Source organism: Vitis riparia, chromosome 18, assembly GCF_004353265.1.
Source record: "Vitis riparia cultivar Riparia Gloire de Montpellier isolate 1030 chromosome 18, EGFV_Vit.rip_1.0, whole genome shotgun sequence".
Taxonomy (NCBI): domain Eukaryota; kingdom Viridiplantae; phylum Streptophyta; class Magnoliopsida; order Vitales; family Vitaceae; genus Vitis; species Vitis riparia.
The window spans coordinates 9,119,177-9,139,797 of NC_048448.1; the positions used below are offsets into that span (position 1 = coordinate 9,119,177).

The 20,621-nt window shown below is 35.4% G+C and overlaps 2 protein-coding genes and 1 non-coding gene across 4 annotated transcripts in view; 2 read left to right on the forward strand and 1 right to left on the reverse strand.

The window, feature by feature from the left end:
- Window positions 1–2,031: 2,031 nt before the first annotated feature.
- LOC117906431 (disease resistance protein RPS4-like) lies at window positions 2,032–5,802 on the forward strand. Its single transcript, XM_034819452.1, has 4 exons — window positions 2,032–2,106; window positions 2,937–3,014; window positions 3,149–3,458; window positions 3,561–5,802. The coding sequence occupies exon 4, from the start codon at window positions 4,524–4,526 to the stop codon at window positions 5,544–5,546; it is 1,023 nt and encodes a 340-aa protein (XP_034675343.1). The 5' UTR covers window positions 2,032–2,106; window positions 2,937–3,014; window positions 3,149–3,458; window positions 3,561–4,523; the 3' UTR covers window positions 5,547–5,802.
- A 664-nt stretch (window positions 5,803–6,466) lies between these two features.
- Window positions 6,467–6,573, forward strand: LOC117908001. The gene has a single exon (XR_004650121.1). It is a non-coding gene; the product is annotated as a small nucleolar RNA R71 (small nucleolar RNA).
- A 3,627-nt stretch (window positions 6,574–10,200) lies between these two features.
- LOC117905993 (ran-binding protein M homolog) overlaps window positions 10,201–20,621 on the reverse strand; it is a 46,794-nt gene continuing 36,373 nt past the window's right edge. Inside the window, exons 6-10 of one of the 2 annotated variants that reach the window (XM_034818906.1) lie at window positions 15,660–15,822; window positions 14,188–14,256; window positions 11,523–11,582; window positions 11,025–11,111; window positions 10,201–10,842 (exon numbers count right to left, since the gene is read on the reverse strand). In XM_034818906.1, the coding sequence (XP_034674797.1) occupies window positions 10,570–10,842; window positions 11,025–11,111; window positions 11,523–11,582; window positions 14,188–14,256; window positions 15,660–15,822 (652 nt within the window). In that variant the 3' untranslated portion in view covers window positions 10,201–10,569. The remainder of the gene's footprint in view (window positions 10,843–11,024; window positions 11,112–11,522; window positions 11,583–14,187; window positions 14,257–15,659; window positions 15,823–20,621) is intronic. The other variant, XM_034818907.1, reaches the window with a different exon arrangement.

The window sequence follows — 20,621 nt, forward strand, 5'->3', positions numbered from 1 at the left end:
AATTGGACACAGCACTCCGCCTTCCAAGGACGTTCATGGCTTACTATTCCACCTACCAGAGTTTTCTTTTCCTTTCTTTTTCCTTTTATGCAATGAATTAAGTAAGCTAAGCACATTCGTTGGCACCTTTGGCACACAAGCTGTCAATGGTTTCTGCAGATCGTCGTAGAGCGTCGTCGTCTTCTTCTACTTCTGCTCGCCCATGGGCTTACGAAGTTTTCTTGAGCTTTAGGGGCGAAGATACCCGGCACAATTTCACAGATCATCTCTATGCATCTTTGTGACGGAAAGGGATTCGTACCTTTCGAGACGATGAAGAACTCTCATGGGGCGAGAGATTGGATCAAGTCTTTTTGACGCTATTGAGGAGTCAAGGTTCGTTCTCGTAATTCTCTCGAAAAACTACGCCAGTTCCAAGTGGTGTTGGAAGGAATTGGAGAAGATAATGGAGTGTAGGGAAGAAATGGGGAAAATAGTTTTTCCAGTTTTCTATCATGTGGATCCTTCCCCATGTGCCAAATCAGAGGGGGATTTATGAAGGAGCATTTGCCTATATGAGGTGGAGGGCTGCTTTGAGGGTAGTGGGTAATCTTTCTGGATGGCATGTGCAGAATGGGTAATATGACTTCTTCTATATAAGCTTTTGCAAGTATCCTTTATTTATTTATACAAGCCAAGTGTTGCTTAATTGAACAATATCTGCTCTATCATTCTTTTATCTATTCAAACCTTCATTCTGGTAATTAACAGAGACCCAGGTTCAGGACCCATAAATAGCATTAAAATCTGCCTTATAATTTTATTTTATTTTTACATTGTGTTGGGGTACCCATATTTTATAGCAGTTATGAATTTTAAATTATTCTTCCCAATTAAGAGACCCTATAATTTACAAATTTAGAATCGTTAGGCCCTGTTAGTAAAGCAATTAGTCATTTTAAATAGAAATATCATAGATTTTCTGAGTACCATTTCTCCAAATTGGTTCTTGGGGAGAACATGTAACAATTTGAAATGTTAGGGGCAAGTGTGATGTTTCTCTCATTAGAAAATTGATTAATTTGGAGGAGTTTTTTTGGGTGATATAGGATTACTCTTTCAAACTATAAGTTGCATATACAAGGGCTTAGAACTTGAAGTCATGGAGATGGGACTCAAGATTGAAGGCAAAAGTTTCTTAATGAGACTTTAAAATTTGATACTTTTGAAATGTCATCTATTCTTTTGTTTTGTTTGAAACAAAGCCTTTCAAACTTTATGCTTGAAACGCCAAAAAAGGGACCCTTTTTTTTAATATGTTCACAAAGCATAGTGTCTCTCTGACATACAATTTTTTTTGGGATGGGTTTTCCCTTCCTCTTTTTTGTTTTGTCATGGGGAAATGGAACTTGATTTTGTTAATTTGTATATGAAAATGATGATGTTTTATTTTGAATTGCATGTGTGATTAACATACACTGCTTTTTTCTTCTTTTCCTTTTATGACAGTTTAAGTGATTTCCCATTTTTTGCCTTTTTTATAGGGTTAATCTGTTGGTATGCACAAACAACTATTCTTGCTATTTCTAGTGTTAATACATACAAGTACTATCTTAGATAAACCTAATGAAAAAGAAGCTTATGGAAGCAAGTGAAGTTTCGAGTAAAGGCCAAGTATAATATCTCTGGTTGTCTAAGGATTGCCAAACATTTCGTTCATGCTAGTTAAAGATATTTCATGCTTTTACCTTGCTGATCTTCATTTTAAGTTATACTTGACATAGTGAAAACACTTTATTGTGTGATCTAATTAATTCATCCATATCCCCTGTACACATTTTTTGCCCATAATACAGGTTTTTAACTTATACCAAGAATAATCAAGTTTACTTCATGTTTTCTGTTGTTTGTTACTTTGTTGGCTAATCCATGTATGTGCTTTACTAGTGGCAGGTATTATTGAGGAGATTACTAGTGTTATTTTGATGAGATTGAACCGGAAACTCTTACCTATTGACAAGAACCTCGTTGGGATGGATTGTTGTTTGGAGGAAATTATTCCAAAAATGATAGACCCATTATCAAATGATGTTTGCATGATTGGGATTTATGGACTTGGAGGAATTGGTAAGACAACCATTGCCAAGGTTTTGTACAACCAAATTGCCTTTCATTACATGATTACTAGCTTTATTGCTAATGTTAGAGAGGATTTCAAAAGTCAAGGCCTACCTTATTTACAAAAACAACTCCTTCATGATATCTTGCCAGGAAGGAATAAATTTATAAGCAATGTTGATGAAGGGATCTATATGATAAAAGACAGGCTATGCTTTAAAAAGGTTCTTCTTGTTCTTGATGATGTTGACAATGAGCCAACTAGAAGCCTTAGCTAGTGATCATAATTAGTATGGTCCAAGAAGTAGAATTATTATAACAACTAGGGACAAACATTTCCTAGATGTGCATGAAATGGATGCATTATATGAGGCTAAGAATTAAATCACAAGGAAGCTGTTGAGCTCTTTAGTTGGCATGTGTTTAAACATAACCATCCCAAAGAAGATCATGAAACACTTTCAAACTCTGTAGTACAATATGTTAATGGTCTTCCATAAGGTCTCAAAGTTTTGGGATGTTTCCTATTTGGCAAGACAATACATCAATGGGAAAGTGAATTGCATAAACTAGAATGGGAACCTAACTAAGAAATTCAAATTGTGCTCAAGAGAAGTTATGATGAATTAGATTACACACAAAAGGAGATATTCCTAGATATTGCTTGCTTCTTTAACGGAGAGGACAAAGATTTTGTTACAAGAATCCTAGATGCTTGCAACTTCTATGCGGAAAGTGGAATACAGGTCCTTAGTGATAAGTGCCTCATAACTATTTTAGACAATAAGATATAGATGCATGATTTGTTACAACAAATGGGACGTGACATTGTATGGCAGGGATCTCCTGAAGACCCTGGAAAATGCAGCAGATTGTGCTATCCAGAGATTGTATATCGTGTATTGACAAAAAAAATGGTAAGAGAAAAATGCTAATGACCCTACTTCCATACTAGAATGTTATCTGGAATACGTAAACTTCAACAATTTCATTTTTGTTTAAGTCACATTATTATTTAGTTTTTGTGTATTTTGCTCTTTGCTTATTTTAGGGAACAGAGGCAATTGAAGGCATACTTCTAAACTTGTTCAGATTGACGCGGATACACATCATTACTGAAGCCTTTTCAATGATGAAGAATCTTAGATTGCTCGAAATCTTTTGGGACTTTGGATCTGCTTCTGAGGGAGGACGATAAAGTAAAGCTATCTAAAGACTTTGAATTCCCTTCTTATGAGCTAAGATATCTCTATTGGCATGGATATCCTTTGGAATCTTTGCCATCAAGTTTTTATGCTGAGGACCTTGTTGAACTTGACATGTGTTACAGCAACTTGAAACAACTTTGGGAAAGTGACATGGTATGATGATTGATTATTTATTTGTGTTTCTTTCTTTACATAAGCATTAAGTTCATAAAAGCTTACATATTGAAGGTCTTTTTTTTTTCTCTTTGGTTACAGCTTCTTGAAAAGTTAAATACTATCAGAATCAGTTGCTCTCAACACCTCATCGAAATTCCAGACTTCTTAATTAGTGCGCTAAATCTGGAGAAACTAATTCTTGATGGTTGTTCAAGTTTGATGGAAGTTCACCCATCTATTGGAAGGCTGGACAAGCTTATTTTATTGAATTTGAAAAATTGCAAAAAGCTTAGAAGTTTTCCGAGCATCATTGACATGAAAATGCTTGAAATTCTTAATTTCTCCGGCTGGTCAGAGCTCAAGAAGTTTCCAGATGTTCATGGTAATATGGAACACTTACCAGAGCTTTATTTAGCTTCAACTGCTATTGAAGGACTTCCCTCTTCAATTGGGCATCTCACTGGACTTGTTTTATTGGATCTGAAAAGGTTCAAAAATCTTAAAAGTCTTCCCACATGTTCTTGTAAGTTGAAATCCCTTGAACATCTCTTTCTCTCTGACTGTTCAAAACTAGAGAGCTTTCCGGAAATGATAGAGCATATGGAATGTTTAAAAGAGCTTCTTTTAGATGGAACATCTATAGAAGTGCTACCCTCTTCAATTGAACATCTAAAAGGCCTTGTTTTACTGAATCTGAGGAAATGCAAGAAGCTTGTGAGTCTTCCAAGTGGCATGTGTAGTTTGAAGTCTCTTGAAACACTTATTGTCTCAGGTTGTTCACAGCTAGACAAATTGCCAAAGAATCTTGGGAGCCTGCAAGGTCTAGTGCAGCTCCATGCAGATGGAACTGCTGTAACACAGCCACCTGACTCAATTGTGCTTTTGAGAAACCTCTGAGCATTGATCTATCCTGGATGTAAAATAATAGCACCCACCTCACTTAGTCCGCTCTTTTCATTCTGGTTATTGCATAGAAATAGTTCAGATGGGATTGGTTTGCGCTTGCCCTCTTTTCCATATTTAAGCTCCTTCACAAATTTAAACCTAAGTGACTACAAACTAATGGAAGGAGCAATCCCTGATGGTATTTGCTCCTTGATCTCATTGAAGAAATTAGATCTAAGCAGAAACAATTTTCTAAGCATACCTGCTGGCATCAGTGAACTTACTAACCTAAAAGACCTTCGGTTGGGGCAGAGCCAGAATCTCATAGAAATTCCAGAGCTTCCATCATGTGTCCAAGACATAGATCCGTACAATTGCACATCCCTTTCAGCAAGCTCATCTGGTGTATGCACGTTGCAGTGGCTACAATTTCTATTCTATAATTGCTCCAAACCAGTTGAGGACGAATCCAGTGTTTCCTCTCTAACTACTTTGGCTGTTGTGATGCAAAAATTTCTTGAAAACATTGCATTTAGCGTTGTTTTTCCTGGTATTGAAATTCCTGAGTGGATATGGCATCAGAATGTGAGATCTTCTATAAAAATAGAGCTACCTACAGATTGGTATAATGATGACTTCTTGGGATTTGTTGTCTGCTCAGTTCTTGAACATTTCCCTGGGAAAATTACATGCCATTTGAATTCTGATGTTCTTGGTTATGGAAAAATAATGAAAGACTTCAGTCATGATTTACATTCGAAAGGCAACAATGTTGGGTCCAAACACGTCTGGCTGGGTTATCAACCACTTGTTCAGTTGAGATTGTTACCATTCATTGACCCCAATGACTTGAGTCAGATTGAGCTTTCTTTTGAAGCAACCAACAGATTCAGCTCAAGAGCCTCCAATGTGGTGAAGAAGTGTGGGGTACGTCTTATATATGCAGAAGATCTAGAAGGAATCCATCCAGATAATATACAATACAGCTCAAGAGTAGGGTATGATGTAGTCAAGAGAAGCAGTGACAGGGAAGGATCCAATGGATGTGGAAGGGGCTACAGTTCTAGTGGCTGCAGTTACAAACCCACCAACAATCCCATGCTCAAGCTCAAGCACAAACCTCTCCAAGATGACTACCATCATCCAATCTCTTCTTTCAATAAAATTTTCTCTTCTGTTGATATGGCCATGCATGCTTGAATCGGTGATAATTTTGTTTGTCCATGATTATCCATGATCCTATGGCTCTGTGGACTTTTCAGGTGAGTCTTCTTTCACTTATAAAGTTATATTTATTAAAGCAACTGAAATTCCTTTAATTGAACTTCCTCTACTCTTCATTCCATCTCTTTTATTCAGCAACTGACTTTGTAAACTCTTTATTGCATTTCCCTTGCTCCTTAATGAAAGCTTGCATCATGGCCTCAAGAGAAGATGATGTAGGAGGCTAAGAAAACTAAGCATTCTGAAATTGATTTGGACCCTGAAATTATGGTTGATTAAATTAATGATATTGACCTCCCTTACTTCCTTGATTCACCCTGACTTTCAAAACTCCCTTGAAAATTAATAGGATTGCTTTAACATTTACTTGGGTGATTCTTCTAACCAGGGTTATATGCATGACAGAATGATGAATCTTACTGCTACTTGAACATATCTCCATTCATACCAACTGACATCCTTATGGCATTGGCCTGCTCACTAAAGATCTCTTTGGCAATAGAAATGATAGGAGATTCATTAGTAACATGCTCCCTCGATTCATTTATGGCACAAGATTGAATAACAGCTCTAACATCATTAATTGAGTTCTTCTCCTTGGATTCCAATTCCTCCAATCTTCTATCTAAAGAAGTGATCCTTGCTTGGACTTCTAGATCTTAGCTAAATTGTACATCCCCCATGTCTAACTCCTTGTAATTAACTTTGGTTCGTCCTTGGTTCATTCCTTGGCATTAGGTCATCCCAACTCTTTGACACATCAGCAACATATTCAAGGAATTGAATCACCCCTTCTGGACTCCTACTCAAAATCTCCCCTGCTCATAGTTTCAACCAACTGTTTCATCTGAGGTAGCATCCTCTCATAGAAATATGAAACAAACACCCAATTGTCAAAGCCATGATACAAGCATGCATTAATAGTCTCCTTGAAATGATCCCAGCTAAAAATGAATTTTTTTCCATATTTTGCTGTGAAATCCGAAATTTCTCTTTTAAGAGTGCTTATTCTCTGGGCTGAGACGAACTTGTAAAAGAATGCAGCTTGTAGCTCTGTCTAATTCCCAATACTCTGTGGCTTAAAACAGGTTTTTGCTAGGTCTTTGAAGTAAGAGGAAATAACTTCATTCTCATTAGATCTATATGAATGTTTGCATCCCGAAAAGTGGAACAAATTTCCTCCACTTCTTTCAGATGAGCATATGGAACATGAAAACCTAGTTCATTTTTAGATCTATTAAAAATTTACACACATGAAATGTAAATGAACAGCAATGAATTTAGCACAGAAGAAATCATTCAAAGAATATATATATATATAAAGCATTGCATCATGTGTTAAATTCAAGAGAGATCCCAAGAGAACTTTCACTATAGATTAGAGAATCATGAATCTTCCAATAAGAGCTGGATTATACCTGTGCACTTCTAGTGTTGACCCTCTACTAAAAACAATCCTCTTCCAAATGAGAAAAGGTTGGCTACTAAATATGGTGAGAATTGTCTTCATCGCCTTTTTTGGAGTCAAGAAAATGATAGAAAGTGGAGAGAGAGAGAGAGAGGAAGAAGAGGGAAAAAATTCAAATTCAAATAATATTCTCTAAAATTTTTTAAAAAGCTCCTAACAAACTAACAACTAACCTATACATAGTGCATAAAGCCAAGTAGTAATATCTCCTAAAGCCACATCATCTAAAAGCATCTAGAATCCATTAGGAACAAAACCAAAATAGTCAATTACAACCTAACATTAGAATTACAATAAAAAAAAATGGTAAAAATAGCAAAAGTTCCAATTTGGTATCAAAAATTTCGATACTGCATAATAAAAATTCGATACATGGCGATAATAGTTTCAAGGTATTGGTTTGGTTTCAGTATCTAAATTGATTTTGACAAACAGCTGTAGTATTGATCCTGGTATCAATTAATATCAATATGGATGCCTGCTATTGATTTGAAGAGTTTCAGGAACCTCCCACACACTGCCAAGAATCGATACCACATACTATGTATCAATTTAATTTCGAAATAGGCTATCTTGTATTGATTTGTCCTTCTCTCCTGTGGAATATGCTATTGAGCTATGTCAATATTTGCATCAGAATGAGCTTTGCATTTCGATACCAGGCTCAAAATTTTCCCTTTCTGTTGTTCATTCTTTGCATTCCTTGCCATCTTTCACTTGCTTACTAACCTTGATCAAAATGATGAGTTTCGTTCCATGTTTTGTTGTATACAACCTTAAAAATTTTCCATTAACCTCCAAGTGGGTACTAGCACAAACAAAGGCTTAAGTAGAATGATTTGCTTGCTCTTCTTTCACAAAATAATTCTTTTAAGCTCTTAGAAAACAATGGCTCGCATACAAATCATGCCCCTTGAGGGATTTGTGGAGTTGTTACACTTGAACTTTTGATATAGGCCTTCTGTAGATTACAGGCATGCCATGGATAGGAAATCTTTGGTCCGTCTAAATGTTTAATATGTTATACTCCTCTCGTTTACGCACAACACCAACTGTACAGGATCCTTCCTAGTTAGGTAATAGCTAGCTTTCCCTCTGTCACCTTACCGAATAGCCCAATCTCTCTTTTGGAATTGTCTTCATATAAGTAGTTATTTGTATTCAATAGTACTCAACAACACTTACGAAAGATACTTCTCTTTTCTCTACTCCTGGGCACCCCCAGGGCAATGGTCATGAAGCAAAACAACTAAGAGAGAATCCACAGGATAAACCCTTTTTGCCTTAGCATATGGAGCAGAAGATCACATAAGCTTTTGAATTCCTTACAGTCGAGCTGGTTGTCATTGTTAGTTATCAATGTACGTTCAGGATATGACAAATCAGTGGCCTTTCCTTTTATTTACATATACACCTTGGCTTCAACCCCCTTAGTATAATAATCAGTGGCCAAAAGTATGTACCATTTTTGGCCAGGGCAGAGTGTCATTGGCCTGATTATGAGGCTTTATTTGAGAACAACCATAGCATGGTGTCGTGCAAGGTGGTAATACTAAGCAACATTTTTCTTTCATTCACATGTTTACTAAATAATCTTTTGCTTTTTCGATACTTTGTCCATAAAAATAAAATTAAACAAAGTAAAAATCTGCTGTGATTTATGTATAAAAGAAAAATAAAAATGCTCATAGATGTTTGAAAATGCATTTCATCTTTCCTTCCCCTCACCCTTTCTCTTTCCCAAAGATAATCTCAATATGCAATGTTTGTCAAGCTTTCCTGTCAAAAATAATATTTCAAGAAGTTTCAATAAAAGAATTGAAATTTTTAAGTGAGACGGAATTAAGCCTTTTTAAATTAATGGAACCATGATAAATGAAATTGATCAATGGACGAAACAATCAAGAAATAACAAATTTTATGTGAAAAAACCCCCTGCAAGCTCTCCCAAGGTCTCCTGTTAATCCCCTCCCCATTCTTTCTCTCTCAAAACCTCCTCCGCTCTGTTCCCACACACCAAAATGGAGAATGTGCTCTGCTGAAAGCCGTTCCTCCTGCCTTTTTTACCTTGCTTTCTTCCTCTCTCTAAAACAAACCAAAATAGAGGGAGCCTCCGCCCTGCAACCTGTCTCTCCTGCAGCCAATATCCCCTCCACTAGCCTGCAGAAAACTCTCCTATAGGTGGCAAAAAGGTGTTGAAAAAGGAGCCTGCCAAAATGTCCAAAAGAACCCCCCCCCCCCCCCCCCCCCCCGGCGTCCAGAAGAGTTCTTATACACATAATTATATATTTTGAATTTAGATAAATAAATTATAAATTAAATAATATATAATTAATAATTAAATTATTTAATAATTTTTTATTTTTTAAGAATAATTATGAATTAAAAAACTTATCTAATTAATTACAAATTAAATCAAAACATTTTAGAATATTATATTTATAATTAAATTTAAAAACTTGATATATTTACATATTAAAAAAACTAGACTTTATTCATTATTCATTTTAAATAAAATATTATTATTTTTCATTTTTAGCCAAAAAAATTCTGAAGATTTTAATACCCATATGTTTATAACATTTACTAAAATAATACTTTTTTTTTTTTTTAAAAAAAATATAACTTATGATTTTATTATAATAGTATTATTCATGTTTTACTAAAAGCTATATATTTATCTTTTAATTTATTTATAATTATAAAACCATTTTCATTTTTAATAAGATTTGACTTAAATTTAAATTATATCATATAAATTAAATTTACAACATTTTTAAATCAAAACAAAAAAAAATATTTTTGCAAAGAACTTATCCAAACAAATTTTTTTGTTTTCTATTTTTAAAAACAGTTTTCAAAAACTTGGCAAACAACTCTAGGTTTATAAAACACAAAACTGTTTTTTGTTTTCTAACTTAAAACAGTTCTTAAAAATAAGATTAAAAAAATATGACCAAACGGACAATAGGATTTGCAAAAACCACCATAAATTTTACTAGAAAGAAATATGTGATGTCTGAAGATCATGGCTTTGCTTGGTCCCTTTTGCCGTCCCAAGATGCTGAAATCCTGAATGAAGCCCTTTTCTTGCGCATTTGTACTTATAATAACAATACCTCACACATACCAAATGGAGCATCAAAGTTGAAGGTTTTGACAAATTCTGAAAGTTATCTTCAAACTGAATATATGAAAAAACCGAGACATACTTGATATATACACATGTCAGTCACGGTATGTAGATATTCAATATTCGGAAGTACTAAGTAGAGAAATGGCTGTTGAGTTCAAGTAGGGATTTTCATTCACGATTGAATTTGTGAGGTTTCAAGTGACAGGCAGGCAGATAGAGAACACCCCCAGTTATGTAAGGGAATGAAGCATTATTGTGAAGACATGAAGGGGGGCTCTATTCAGTGTTACCAGAGCTAATAACAAATCTGATCGTTTGTAATGCAGTTTAGGGAGAAAGGAAAAACGGCCCTATTAACAAGGTGGAAGATCGGTGATGAAAATATCAACCCTCACTTACTCGTCACCGCTGTTCAGTACCCTGTGCAGATGGAAAGCTTCACCTTGATCCCCTTCCAGTTGCCTCTTCATCAAGCAGGAAGCAGTTAGCTGCCGGAGTAACTTCTCAAGATCTGAACGCAAGCAAACTTGTGTATCTGTCACCTTGGGATTTCTTAGCAGGATCATGGCATTAACTGTGTCAGCCACAACCTCTCTCTGTGAATCTTCAAGAAGATATCCAACCACGGACTTATGAGGTTGTTCATATGCCAGTAATGCAACACAGTCCTATAGAGAAAGAGAGAGGGTGAGGGAGAGTAAATGAGAATCCAGCTGCAAATCTCACAAGAATAGGTATCCCTTCCCATGAGTTTGCTGGTGCTAACCAACCAACATCACAGAATTTTGCTTATTGTGCAGAAGGCAGCAAGGAACTATATCATGCTAAACAATAGAATTTTGCGTAGTACCTGAACTAGCTCCTCAAAACCTGGTAACTCAAAGAATTTTGCCAATTTAGTCCTTCCATATGACACAGCCTCCTCCAACTCTCCAACCTGCACACCAGATATAGATTTCTTAAACTACGGTCAAAATGTTCGATAAATACCTCATTTGTGATAAAACCATTTAGACTAATAACAAAACTAGCATGACTAGTAAAGTCTAAACAATTCATGGTTTCCCGACCAAAACTAAAAGGCAGAAAGGGCTTATGACAGAATTGACTAAAACAAACTCCTATGCTAGGGTATCTAGGTCAGCAATATAGCATTCTGTAAGAAAGAAACACCTCATGCCATCATCTTTATGAGCAATCAAAAAAAAGATGCTCAAGGCATGTACCTAGACATTTGCATCTATTCCTTCCAGAGAAAGGTATAGTCTTCTAAACACATTACTAATTGGCTGAGTTTCTATAAAATAAAGAAATTGGCAAATGAAATAAGAAGGAAGAAACCATATACCCGAACTAGTTCTATAAATTTTTGGCAGTAAAGCAGAAAGCAAGTAGCTGATTTATCATCCTGCATTAAGCAAATTTGGCTGTCAAGACTTGCATGAAATAGAACAATCATCATACAGAGAATAACAATAAAATATGTCATAACATTATGGGTGAAGAAAATTAATACTACATACACAAAAAAATAAAATAAAAAATAAAAATCACTGCTTGATACTCGCATGGAGTTTTGAATTCAGAACATGCAAAGAAACAAGTCCAGCATCAATGGCCAAGAGTAAGCTCCCATCTATTAGAACACAGCACCCAGAAAAAAGATTGAGGAATTCTAGATCGCTCATAACATAGAATCATGGTCATAAACTATATATATAGGGCAATTTATAGGAATACAAACATACCTATTAAAAACTTATCCAAATATGAAAATATGAGGAAAGAAATAGAAGGATCATCAAAGTGCATGCACCAATACGAAACCAGTTCCCCAGACCTAGCAGTTGTTGTAAATGGAATTTTGTTTGTTTATGTTTCTTTTATGTTTATCAAACACAAAGGAGAAAAGTAAACACCAAACTAAAAATCCTATCAATACCAACCATTCCCATCTGCAGGACTTAGAGCCTTCTCAAGAGGACAGGACACGTTTCAAAAAAACATCAGTAGATTGACAAACTTTTATATAACACAACTCTCAGACTCACCATTCCATCACTTTTCTGAGCATATGTATACAATCTTAAGCCCACTCTCATGCAGTAAAGGTAGCTCTAAGTTGAATCTTTTAGTTCAAACTACCTTTGAAAATTTGATAGGCATAGCAAAGGTATCACTTTGAGTTTGCCAATTCCTTATATGCCATCATATCACATTGAACACCCAAGCCATGAAAAATATACACACTACTTCTCTGTTTTATGACTATTACCATTTTTATATGGTGGGAAAGTCACTGATGTCACTACACATGAAAAATGCATACAGTAAGATTCAACACCACTATAATATCATTCTCCTCTCTAGGCTCTTCTACCAAGAAATCAAGGAACTCAAACAAAGTTTCAGCACTCTGAATGAAAAGTCCTCATGAATTTAAGAAAAAATACTCCTTATTCAACTATTTACAAGTTAGTAATGGATCATGCTCTCCCATCACTCCATCCTCTAGACAAATTTTTACCACACAATTAAAAATTTGTTTAAGATTCAATTCACATTTTCAATTTTTTGGTAAATAATTTAACTCTAAACTCAGGGTAACAAGGTAATCTTAATCTCTTTCTATGCTTAATCGAGGAATTCATCATCTTATAATGGACCAAAAAAAAATTAAAGGGGAAACAGTTTCCACATATAGAACTAAAGATATCCAAACATTAAGGATGATGATCCTTCACCATTGATCTCAGAATAATTTGCTTCCCCCTTTTCCTTCCCTCTTCTTTAGAAAAACAAATTGGAAGAACTCTTCATCATTATCATCATTCTGTTCACCAACTCAATCAAAATTTTTGCACTCATTCTATGGTTCTCTAAATTTTTCAATGACACCAAAACATTCTGGTGAGGATAAGATAAATAGTATTTCATCTAATAATACCTCTCCATTCATTCATTAGAGCATGATTAGAATTCCAATATCAACCTTCCAAGTGTGCCTCAATAACATGTATTAATTGCTTCCATCATCAACACTCTTTCCTTTCATTTTGTCACTCAGTCAACTTTAAAAAAACCAAGAAGATAGCTACCCACAATAAAAGAAAATAATAGGAGTCAAGAAGAAACCCACAATAAAAAATTAAAATAAATAAAAATAAAATAAAATGAAACAGAGAAGTACAAACAAAAAGTGTGTCTAACAGGCAATTACCAACAAGTCTTCAAATCCTTCCTCAAGTTGCATCAAACAGATGTCTTGCAAGTATACGACCATATATAAAACAGAAGGACATTTAAGTTTGGAGTTTTATGGATAAAGGATTTTGAAATTTTGCGAGATGGAGAAGAGAGCCCTAAAACCTTCAATTTTAAAAGTCTTCTATAATCATTCCAGATAAAAATATAATACACAAAGAAAAGGCTTTAAAACCTATTCCATGTTTAGTAAAAATTATAGAAAATGATGTAATGTGTAGCAATGTTACAAAAAAGTCCTAATGTATCACACAATGTGTTGCATCATGCTATATTCATAACTATTTGCAGTACTAACAACCAAGATGTCTGATGCCATTTTATCGGAAATTAAAAGAGAAGGTTCATGATGGGATCAGGACTGAAAAGGAGGGAGCACAAAATTGGTACATGGGGTAATACATGTGCAGCACCAATGGTCTTTGTTTTTTTTTTTTTTTAATAATTAGGAACTGAAGGTTGGGGTAAGGAGAAAAGAACACATTAAAAAATATGAGAGATCCTCCAAAGCAAAAAGAAGGGCAAAAAGGCACCAAAATATGCAAATGGCAACACCAAATAACAAAGCCCCTGACACTCCCAAAGGGGAAATTGGTCACCCATAATGTGTAAAAACATGAATAAAACCATGTACATAAGAAAACAGGCATTCATGGTATCACATTTGGCTAGGTATTTAATTTCTCACACATTCATAAAAAGCAAAGGGAACACTTTTAAATGATAGCTCTAAAATTGAGATAGTTCACCTGAACAATATCAGGATACCATTCACCAAGTTTACCAAGTGCGGCATCAATTTTCCCTTTCCTGATTAGCTTCAATAGAGGAAAAATTAGATCAGTCAAAGCCAATAAATAAATAATCCTCTTAAAGCTAAAAAAATTATAGTACAAATAATAAACCTCAGAGATGAGGAAACATTACAAAAACAAGCACAGAATTACATTTCTCTGAGTAGGTAAAAGAAATTGATGAATAAAAGGTTGCAGATATGCAAAATGCGGGTAATTTGGTGAAAATGGTCATTCTGCAACAATTGTATACACCAGTTGGAACCATTTAGAATAAGAAAATGTAATTGAGATTGTTTGCTGTTTATGTGAACTCTCTAGTCCCAAAAGAAAATATTAATTTGGAAAAACTAAGTTCATAAAGTGGGATTTAAAAATCATATCCACCAGATCTAAAGATCTAGAAAAGACAAGATGTCAATCTTAACCATAAGGCTCATAAGCAAAATATCACTTGTAGTCCCACAAAACTCTTTGCACAAGTGCCTTTCATGCATACAAATTTTCTGCATACTTTGTTCAAAGAATAATTCATCCAAGTAATCTTGGATAAAGTTCCATTTTTTGTACAGAATACAATTGCATTCTCATACATTTTAGATAAGGAAAAAAAAAATCTCAGAAGAGAAGCATCGGCCATGTTGTTTAGTAGCCATCAATTTTGTCATTCTGACAGCAGTTGTACAGATCCTTTTCTAACAAATTGGTACAGCTCCAGAAATGCTGCTTCTTATCCACTATACGGAGATAAATCAGTTCTAACCACTCGCTCACTGATTTCTCTAGGGCAAGCCACAACCTGCACAGTTCTCTTCCCATGTTGCTAGCCCAATGGCCTTCATCATGATGACAAACACCTCAGTGATTTTTTATCTTTATTGTAGTAACTATCAAAATTCCCATATTCTCTCAACAATGTTTATTTCTAGTTTTACATTCCATTTTGCCAGCTCATCCATCTTAACAAGTAATCATTATAGCACAACAAACAAAATAGGCTAATTTCACATTTCTCCAAAGGGATTCCAAAATCAGATTTCATAGAGAGAAATTGCAAAAGCAGATAACACATCCCTAAGTAAATGGTGACAGAATATATGTTCACAAAGAAAGAAAAAGGAGAAAAATGATTCAAAACTCAAAATGATATAGGGTAATGGTTTTTATACATATTTAGACACAATAGAAGCTTTCATAGTAAACAAACTTTCAATTGTTGAAAAAGGAAAAAGTAATAGTAGTGGTCGAAGTAGTAGTGATGATGACTAAAAAACAATCAAATCAAAGGAAAATTAACATACAAAAGCAGAGAACTGCCCATGCATACTAGTTTCTTCATTTTCTTTTTTCTTTTTTTTCCTGATAGGCAAGACTAGTATGACAACTATTGCATTTTAACTAGAACCATGGTTAAACATTTTTCATACCTGGCGAAGAACCTTCCTTTGACTCAATGCATACATGCGACCTTCTTCATTGGAGCCACTTCCTTGATCTAAAGAGATTGGAGGAACATTACTTTTGCCAGCCAAGTCAAATGAATTTAGTGTATCTTCATAGCCATAGTGCAGTAAGTAGGAACGAACAACTCTGACAAACAAAGAAAACAAAAATAGCGTGAAAAAAAATATATATAAAGACCTTAACAGACAAGTCAATTACTTGTTATAATATCAGTCTCAATTCCAAATTGAGTTATATCACAAGCAAGTGAATTACTAGTTATAATATCAGCCTCAATTCCAAATTGAGTAATATCACAAGCAATTAGAGCTATGAATGTTCCTTGAGCCATAAAAAGGAGAATCAACACAGTACAACTGAAAACAACTCAAGAAGAGAATAAAAAGGCAGATCCAATAATATAGAAGGCAAGCTCCACAAGAACAAGGATCTTGATAGTACATCTTTAGAATTCATGGGATCAGCTCTTTCTAAAAAATAAATCTATCTTACTGCTAAAAACACAATGAAAATTTTAAGCTGCCTTTTTTATATAATCATGTTTATCATATCCCCACCATCAGTGCACCATCCACATAAGGTTTCTAGTGTAGGCAAAACTCAAGGAATTCCAAATAAAGATATGAGAAAAGCAAAATGTAGAGCCACCAAGCAAAATATCTACTTCATTTCTCTTTCACATGTAACATTAGCTTGGAATCAACCACTTTCTATTTATCAACCCACTATCAGACATTTTTCTCTAGCACTTATAAAACAAATTCATTTTCACTAGAACATAAGTCCACATCCTTTTAGAGCAAGAAACACCATTCACAATGCATCTCAACTAATGATAAAATAATTTTTGGAAAACATACCATTTGAGCCTCTTCTCCAGATAACCACACATTCTGATTTGAATATGGGGAGGCTGTTCCATCTCAAAAATAAAAAAACAAAAATAAAACAAGCATGAAAAAAAAAAAAGAGAAAAAGAAAGAGACCAAATCAGAACCACTTCTAATTCCCAATCATGAACCATTTACCTAACACGGACTCCAATCCTATGAGTTTGGTTCTTAGGCCAAAGAATAGTTGGCATGGCAATTGTAAGTACATTTTTTTTTATAAGTAAAAAGTAAGTATATTAATCAAAGAGAGGAAACACCAAAAACCAGTGTCCTCAAAGTATAGAGGGAGTATACACACCGCCTTCCCTTACTAGAAGCCTATCCAGCCTAAAAAACTTACAAGAGAAGAAGGGCTCGCTACTAAGGAAACCCTGACCCAAGACCAAAGATTACATACAAAAGAATATTTCAATCTTTGAAGCGAGAGCTCCTCATTCCCAAAAGCTAGTCTATTCCTCTCCTTCCAAACTGACCAAAATAAACATAAAGGAGTCATTTGCCAAGTCCATTCCATCCAAGAAGGGTTTCCTTCACTGTACACGAAAGAGTCCAAGACACATCAAAAAGGGAGAAAAGAATGTTCCACAAGACCCGCATCTTCACACAAAAGAGGTGATCCACCGTTTCTGCTCCAGATAGACAAAGAAAGCACCAGTTTGCCAAAGAGAACCCCCTCCTTTGAAGTTGCTCCAAAGTTAAGACTTTACCCCAGGAAGCCTCCCAAGCAAAGAAAGCTACCTTTGGAGGCACTCTTACCCTCCAAATACTTTCACTAGGGAACATAGAAGAACCCCCACACTCCAAAATAGAATAAAGAGACTTAATTGAGAAAACGCCATCATTTGAAGCTGTCCAAATCACTCTATCTTCCTCCTTCCTTTGTACCCGAAAGGCATGGATCTTCTTCAACAAAAGCTCCACCAATTCGATATCCCAATCATTAAACGCCCTTGCAAAAAGAGGAGTCCAACCATCCCCATCACCAACGGGGTTCCAAACCTCCGAAACCCAAGCATTCTTAGACAAGGAGATGGAGAAAAGACAGGAAAATGACTCACAAAGTGGCTCATCTCCACACCACTTGTCCGTCCAGACTCTCACTCTTTGCCCACTCCCCACATGGTAAGCTAACCTACCATCTAAAAGAAACCGCTTCTTCCTGATTGCTTTCCAAAGCTTAACACCGTTTCTCCCATTTACTTCCCGAGTACGCCATCCCCCCTCCTCTTCGCCATACTTGAGACTAATTACACGCCTCCAAAACGTCTCTCTTTCATTAGCATACCGCCAATTCCACTTACACAAAAGAGCACTATTCATCATAGCTAAATTTCTCACACGTAACCCGCTTTTCTTTTTATCCAAGCAAACCAAGTTCCACCTGACAAGGTGTGGCTTTTGGACGAGAGCTCCCCCACCCCACAAAAAATCCCTTTGAATCTTTTCCAATCTCAACCTCACTTTTCTTGGCAAGTAGAATAGAGACATAAAGTAAATAGGCATACTAGAAAGAGTACTTCTGATTAGGGTGAGTCTCCCTCCTTTAGATATATACTGCCTCTTCCACATAGCAAGCCTTCTAGGAAAACGCTCTTCAACCCCATCCCACACAGCCAATGAATTGAAAGGTGCCCCTAAAGGCAATCCCAGATAATAGGAAGGAAGCCCACCCACTTTACAACCCAACTCCAAGGCCAAACCCTCTATATCATGCACCCTACCCACTGGGATCAACTCACTCTTCTCTAAGTTGATCTTCAATCCTGAACACGCCTCAAACCACATGAGAAGCCAACTTAGATTAGTCATCTGATCTAAAGACTCCTCACAAAAAACCAACGTGTCATCCGCGAATAACAAATGCGAGATTTGAACCCCCTCACCACTCCTACCTCTCACCCTCCACCCAGATAAGAAGCCCCCACTAATAGCCCTTCTCAACATACAACTAAATACCTCCATGGCTATCACAAACAACTAAATACCTCCATGGCAATAGTAAGGACATGTAGAAGCTTAAACTGCTTTTCAGGGTTTTTTTATCCATTAGGATAGAAAATTAGATCCTTCAACTGACGCTTATGTTAGTCTTTCATTAACCTATTTAACAAAACAGACTAGGATATTAAAGCAAAGATAGAGTGGAGTAAGCCCCTTGAAATATAAGGGTGAGAATATAACAATTGCTAATATATTCATTTAAGTGGATTACAGTCATCTTTCCTATTTCTATATGAAAGTTACAGTTGCAGATGCTTGCTCCTGCACTTACTCCTGAGAAGTAAGAAAAGCTAACCAAAGGTCAAAAGAGAGGTGACTCACATCTTCTAACAAACTACAGAATTATCAGCCAAATATTCTAAACCATCCTCTGACCATTTAACTTATTCACTATAACTCAAAAATAGAAGTATCCAGGTATAAAAAATCCTGCCATAGGTTTACCCCACTCTCAGTACCAAATTCAAGCACACCTCTTCTGAGAAGCAGTCACCAAAATTGTCATAATAGCTTTCAAATGGCAACTGTAAATTCTTTTAACCATTAATCTGCACTACCACATCCATAATACCAAACCACGAACCCTTCTCCTCAAACTATACTACACTCTAGCAAAATCTCTATAGCCACTTCCTTTATGAATTTGATTCATTTCCACTAAAGGCTTTATATCTAGTCCTATTTGTCTTGGGTCACAAATGAAATCCTAATCAACAACAACATTTGAAACCTTCCCCAACACCATTCCAAGTATCTCTTTTGCAAATTTTCCAACCTATAAGCCACCAAATTAAATTTTGAAACAAGATTAAAGAACTGGAAACATCACTTCCAATCAAAGTCCATTCTCTATAATTAAAATTATCTACTTCGTCCAACTTAATCTTCTTCACATTTTTAATGAACACACCAGAAATTGCTTTTAACTTTAGACAAACATACCAAAACATCCCGGTCCATCAGGTCCCTAAAGAAAAATCCAATATCCTGTCACATATATATTGCACATGATCGAATGGTGTCGCCTGTACATTCTAACAAATGCAAGTACTTCTTGTTCAATCCTCCTCATATTGCCACTCTTCTATCCTAGCATGTATCTTCTAAATTCATATTTCAAACATATATTTTAATCGCCCAAAATATGCACATAAAAGTATGTATGGCTTTTTAGACATCTTACAAATAATTTTAATCGCACACTCATTTGTATTTTCAATTTCACTAAATTTGCCCTATATAACATAAACCATTAGATTCTAAAGCATCACATCTAACTTGGAATTAACCCCTACCTTGGTTTTGTAATTAAACTCTTATCATCTACAAAAAAGCATCCAAAAACCTGAATACTGCTTTTAATTTTGGGAGATCAAGCACCTGTAGTATTTGCATCCTTGGACATTATTATGCCAACATAGTACCCAAAACATAGCTAATAATTCAATGCATAAAACGATCAATAATAGCTCCAGTAAAAATAGAATCGGGAGATGCACTAGAAATATTAATTGTATATTGGGGAGATATTGCCAATGTTACTAAGAGAGGCTTCAAGTGAACACTACTGATCCACCCTTTCAAATTGTTGTCATTAGTAGAAATAGACAATTGGTGGGTAAACTAAGAAAAAGGCAGATGATAAATCAAGTATGGGTATAAATGCTACAATGGGGATGTACCCCCTTAAGGTTTATCCACAGAGAACAAGGTATTTTTGTACTATTTGAAAATTTGAATTTTTGCAGTAGCTATAATTCCCATTTCATAAAGTTATAAAACCAAAACCCTAGCTTGTTGTGATTTGACTATAGGTAGCAAACTTAAGATTATTCTATAGTTGGTTTGGTATTGAAGGAAAGGTTTTGAAGTTACACACAACTAAGAAGTGGCACAATTTATGCAACCATGATTCAAGGCTATAGTCTCATAATGCAAAAATTAATGGTTGTGCCAAAGATAAAACAGAGAAGGATTCATGATGTTCTACATCATCCAAACACACTTTTCCTACAACAGATTATCCATTTA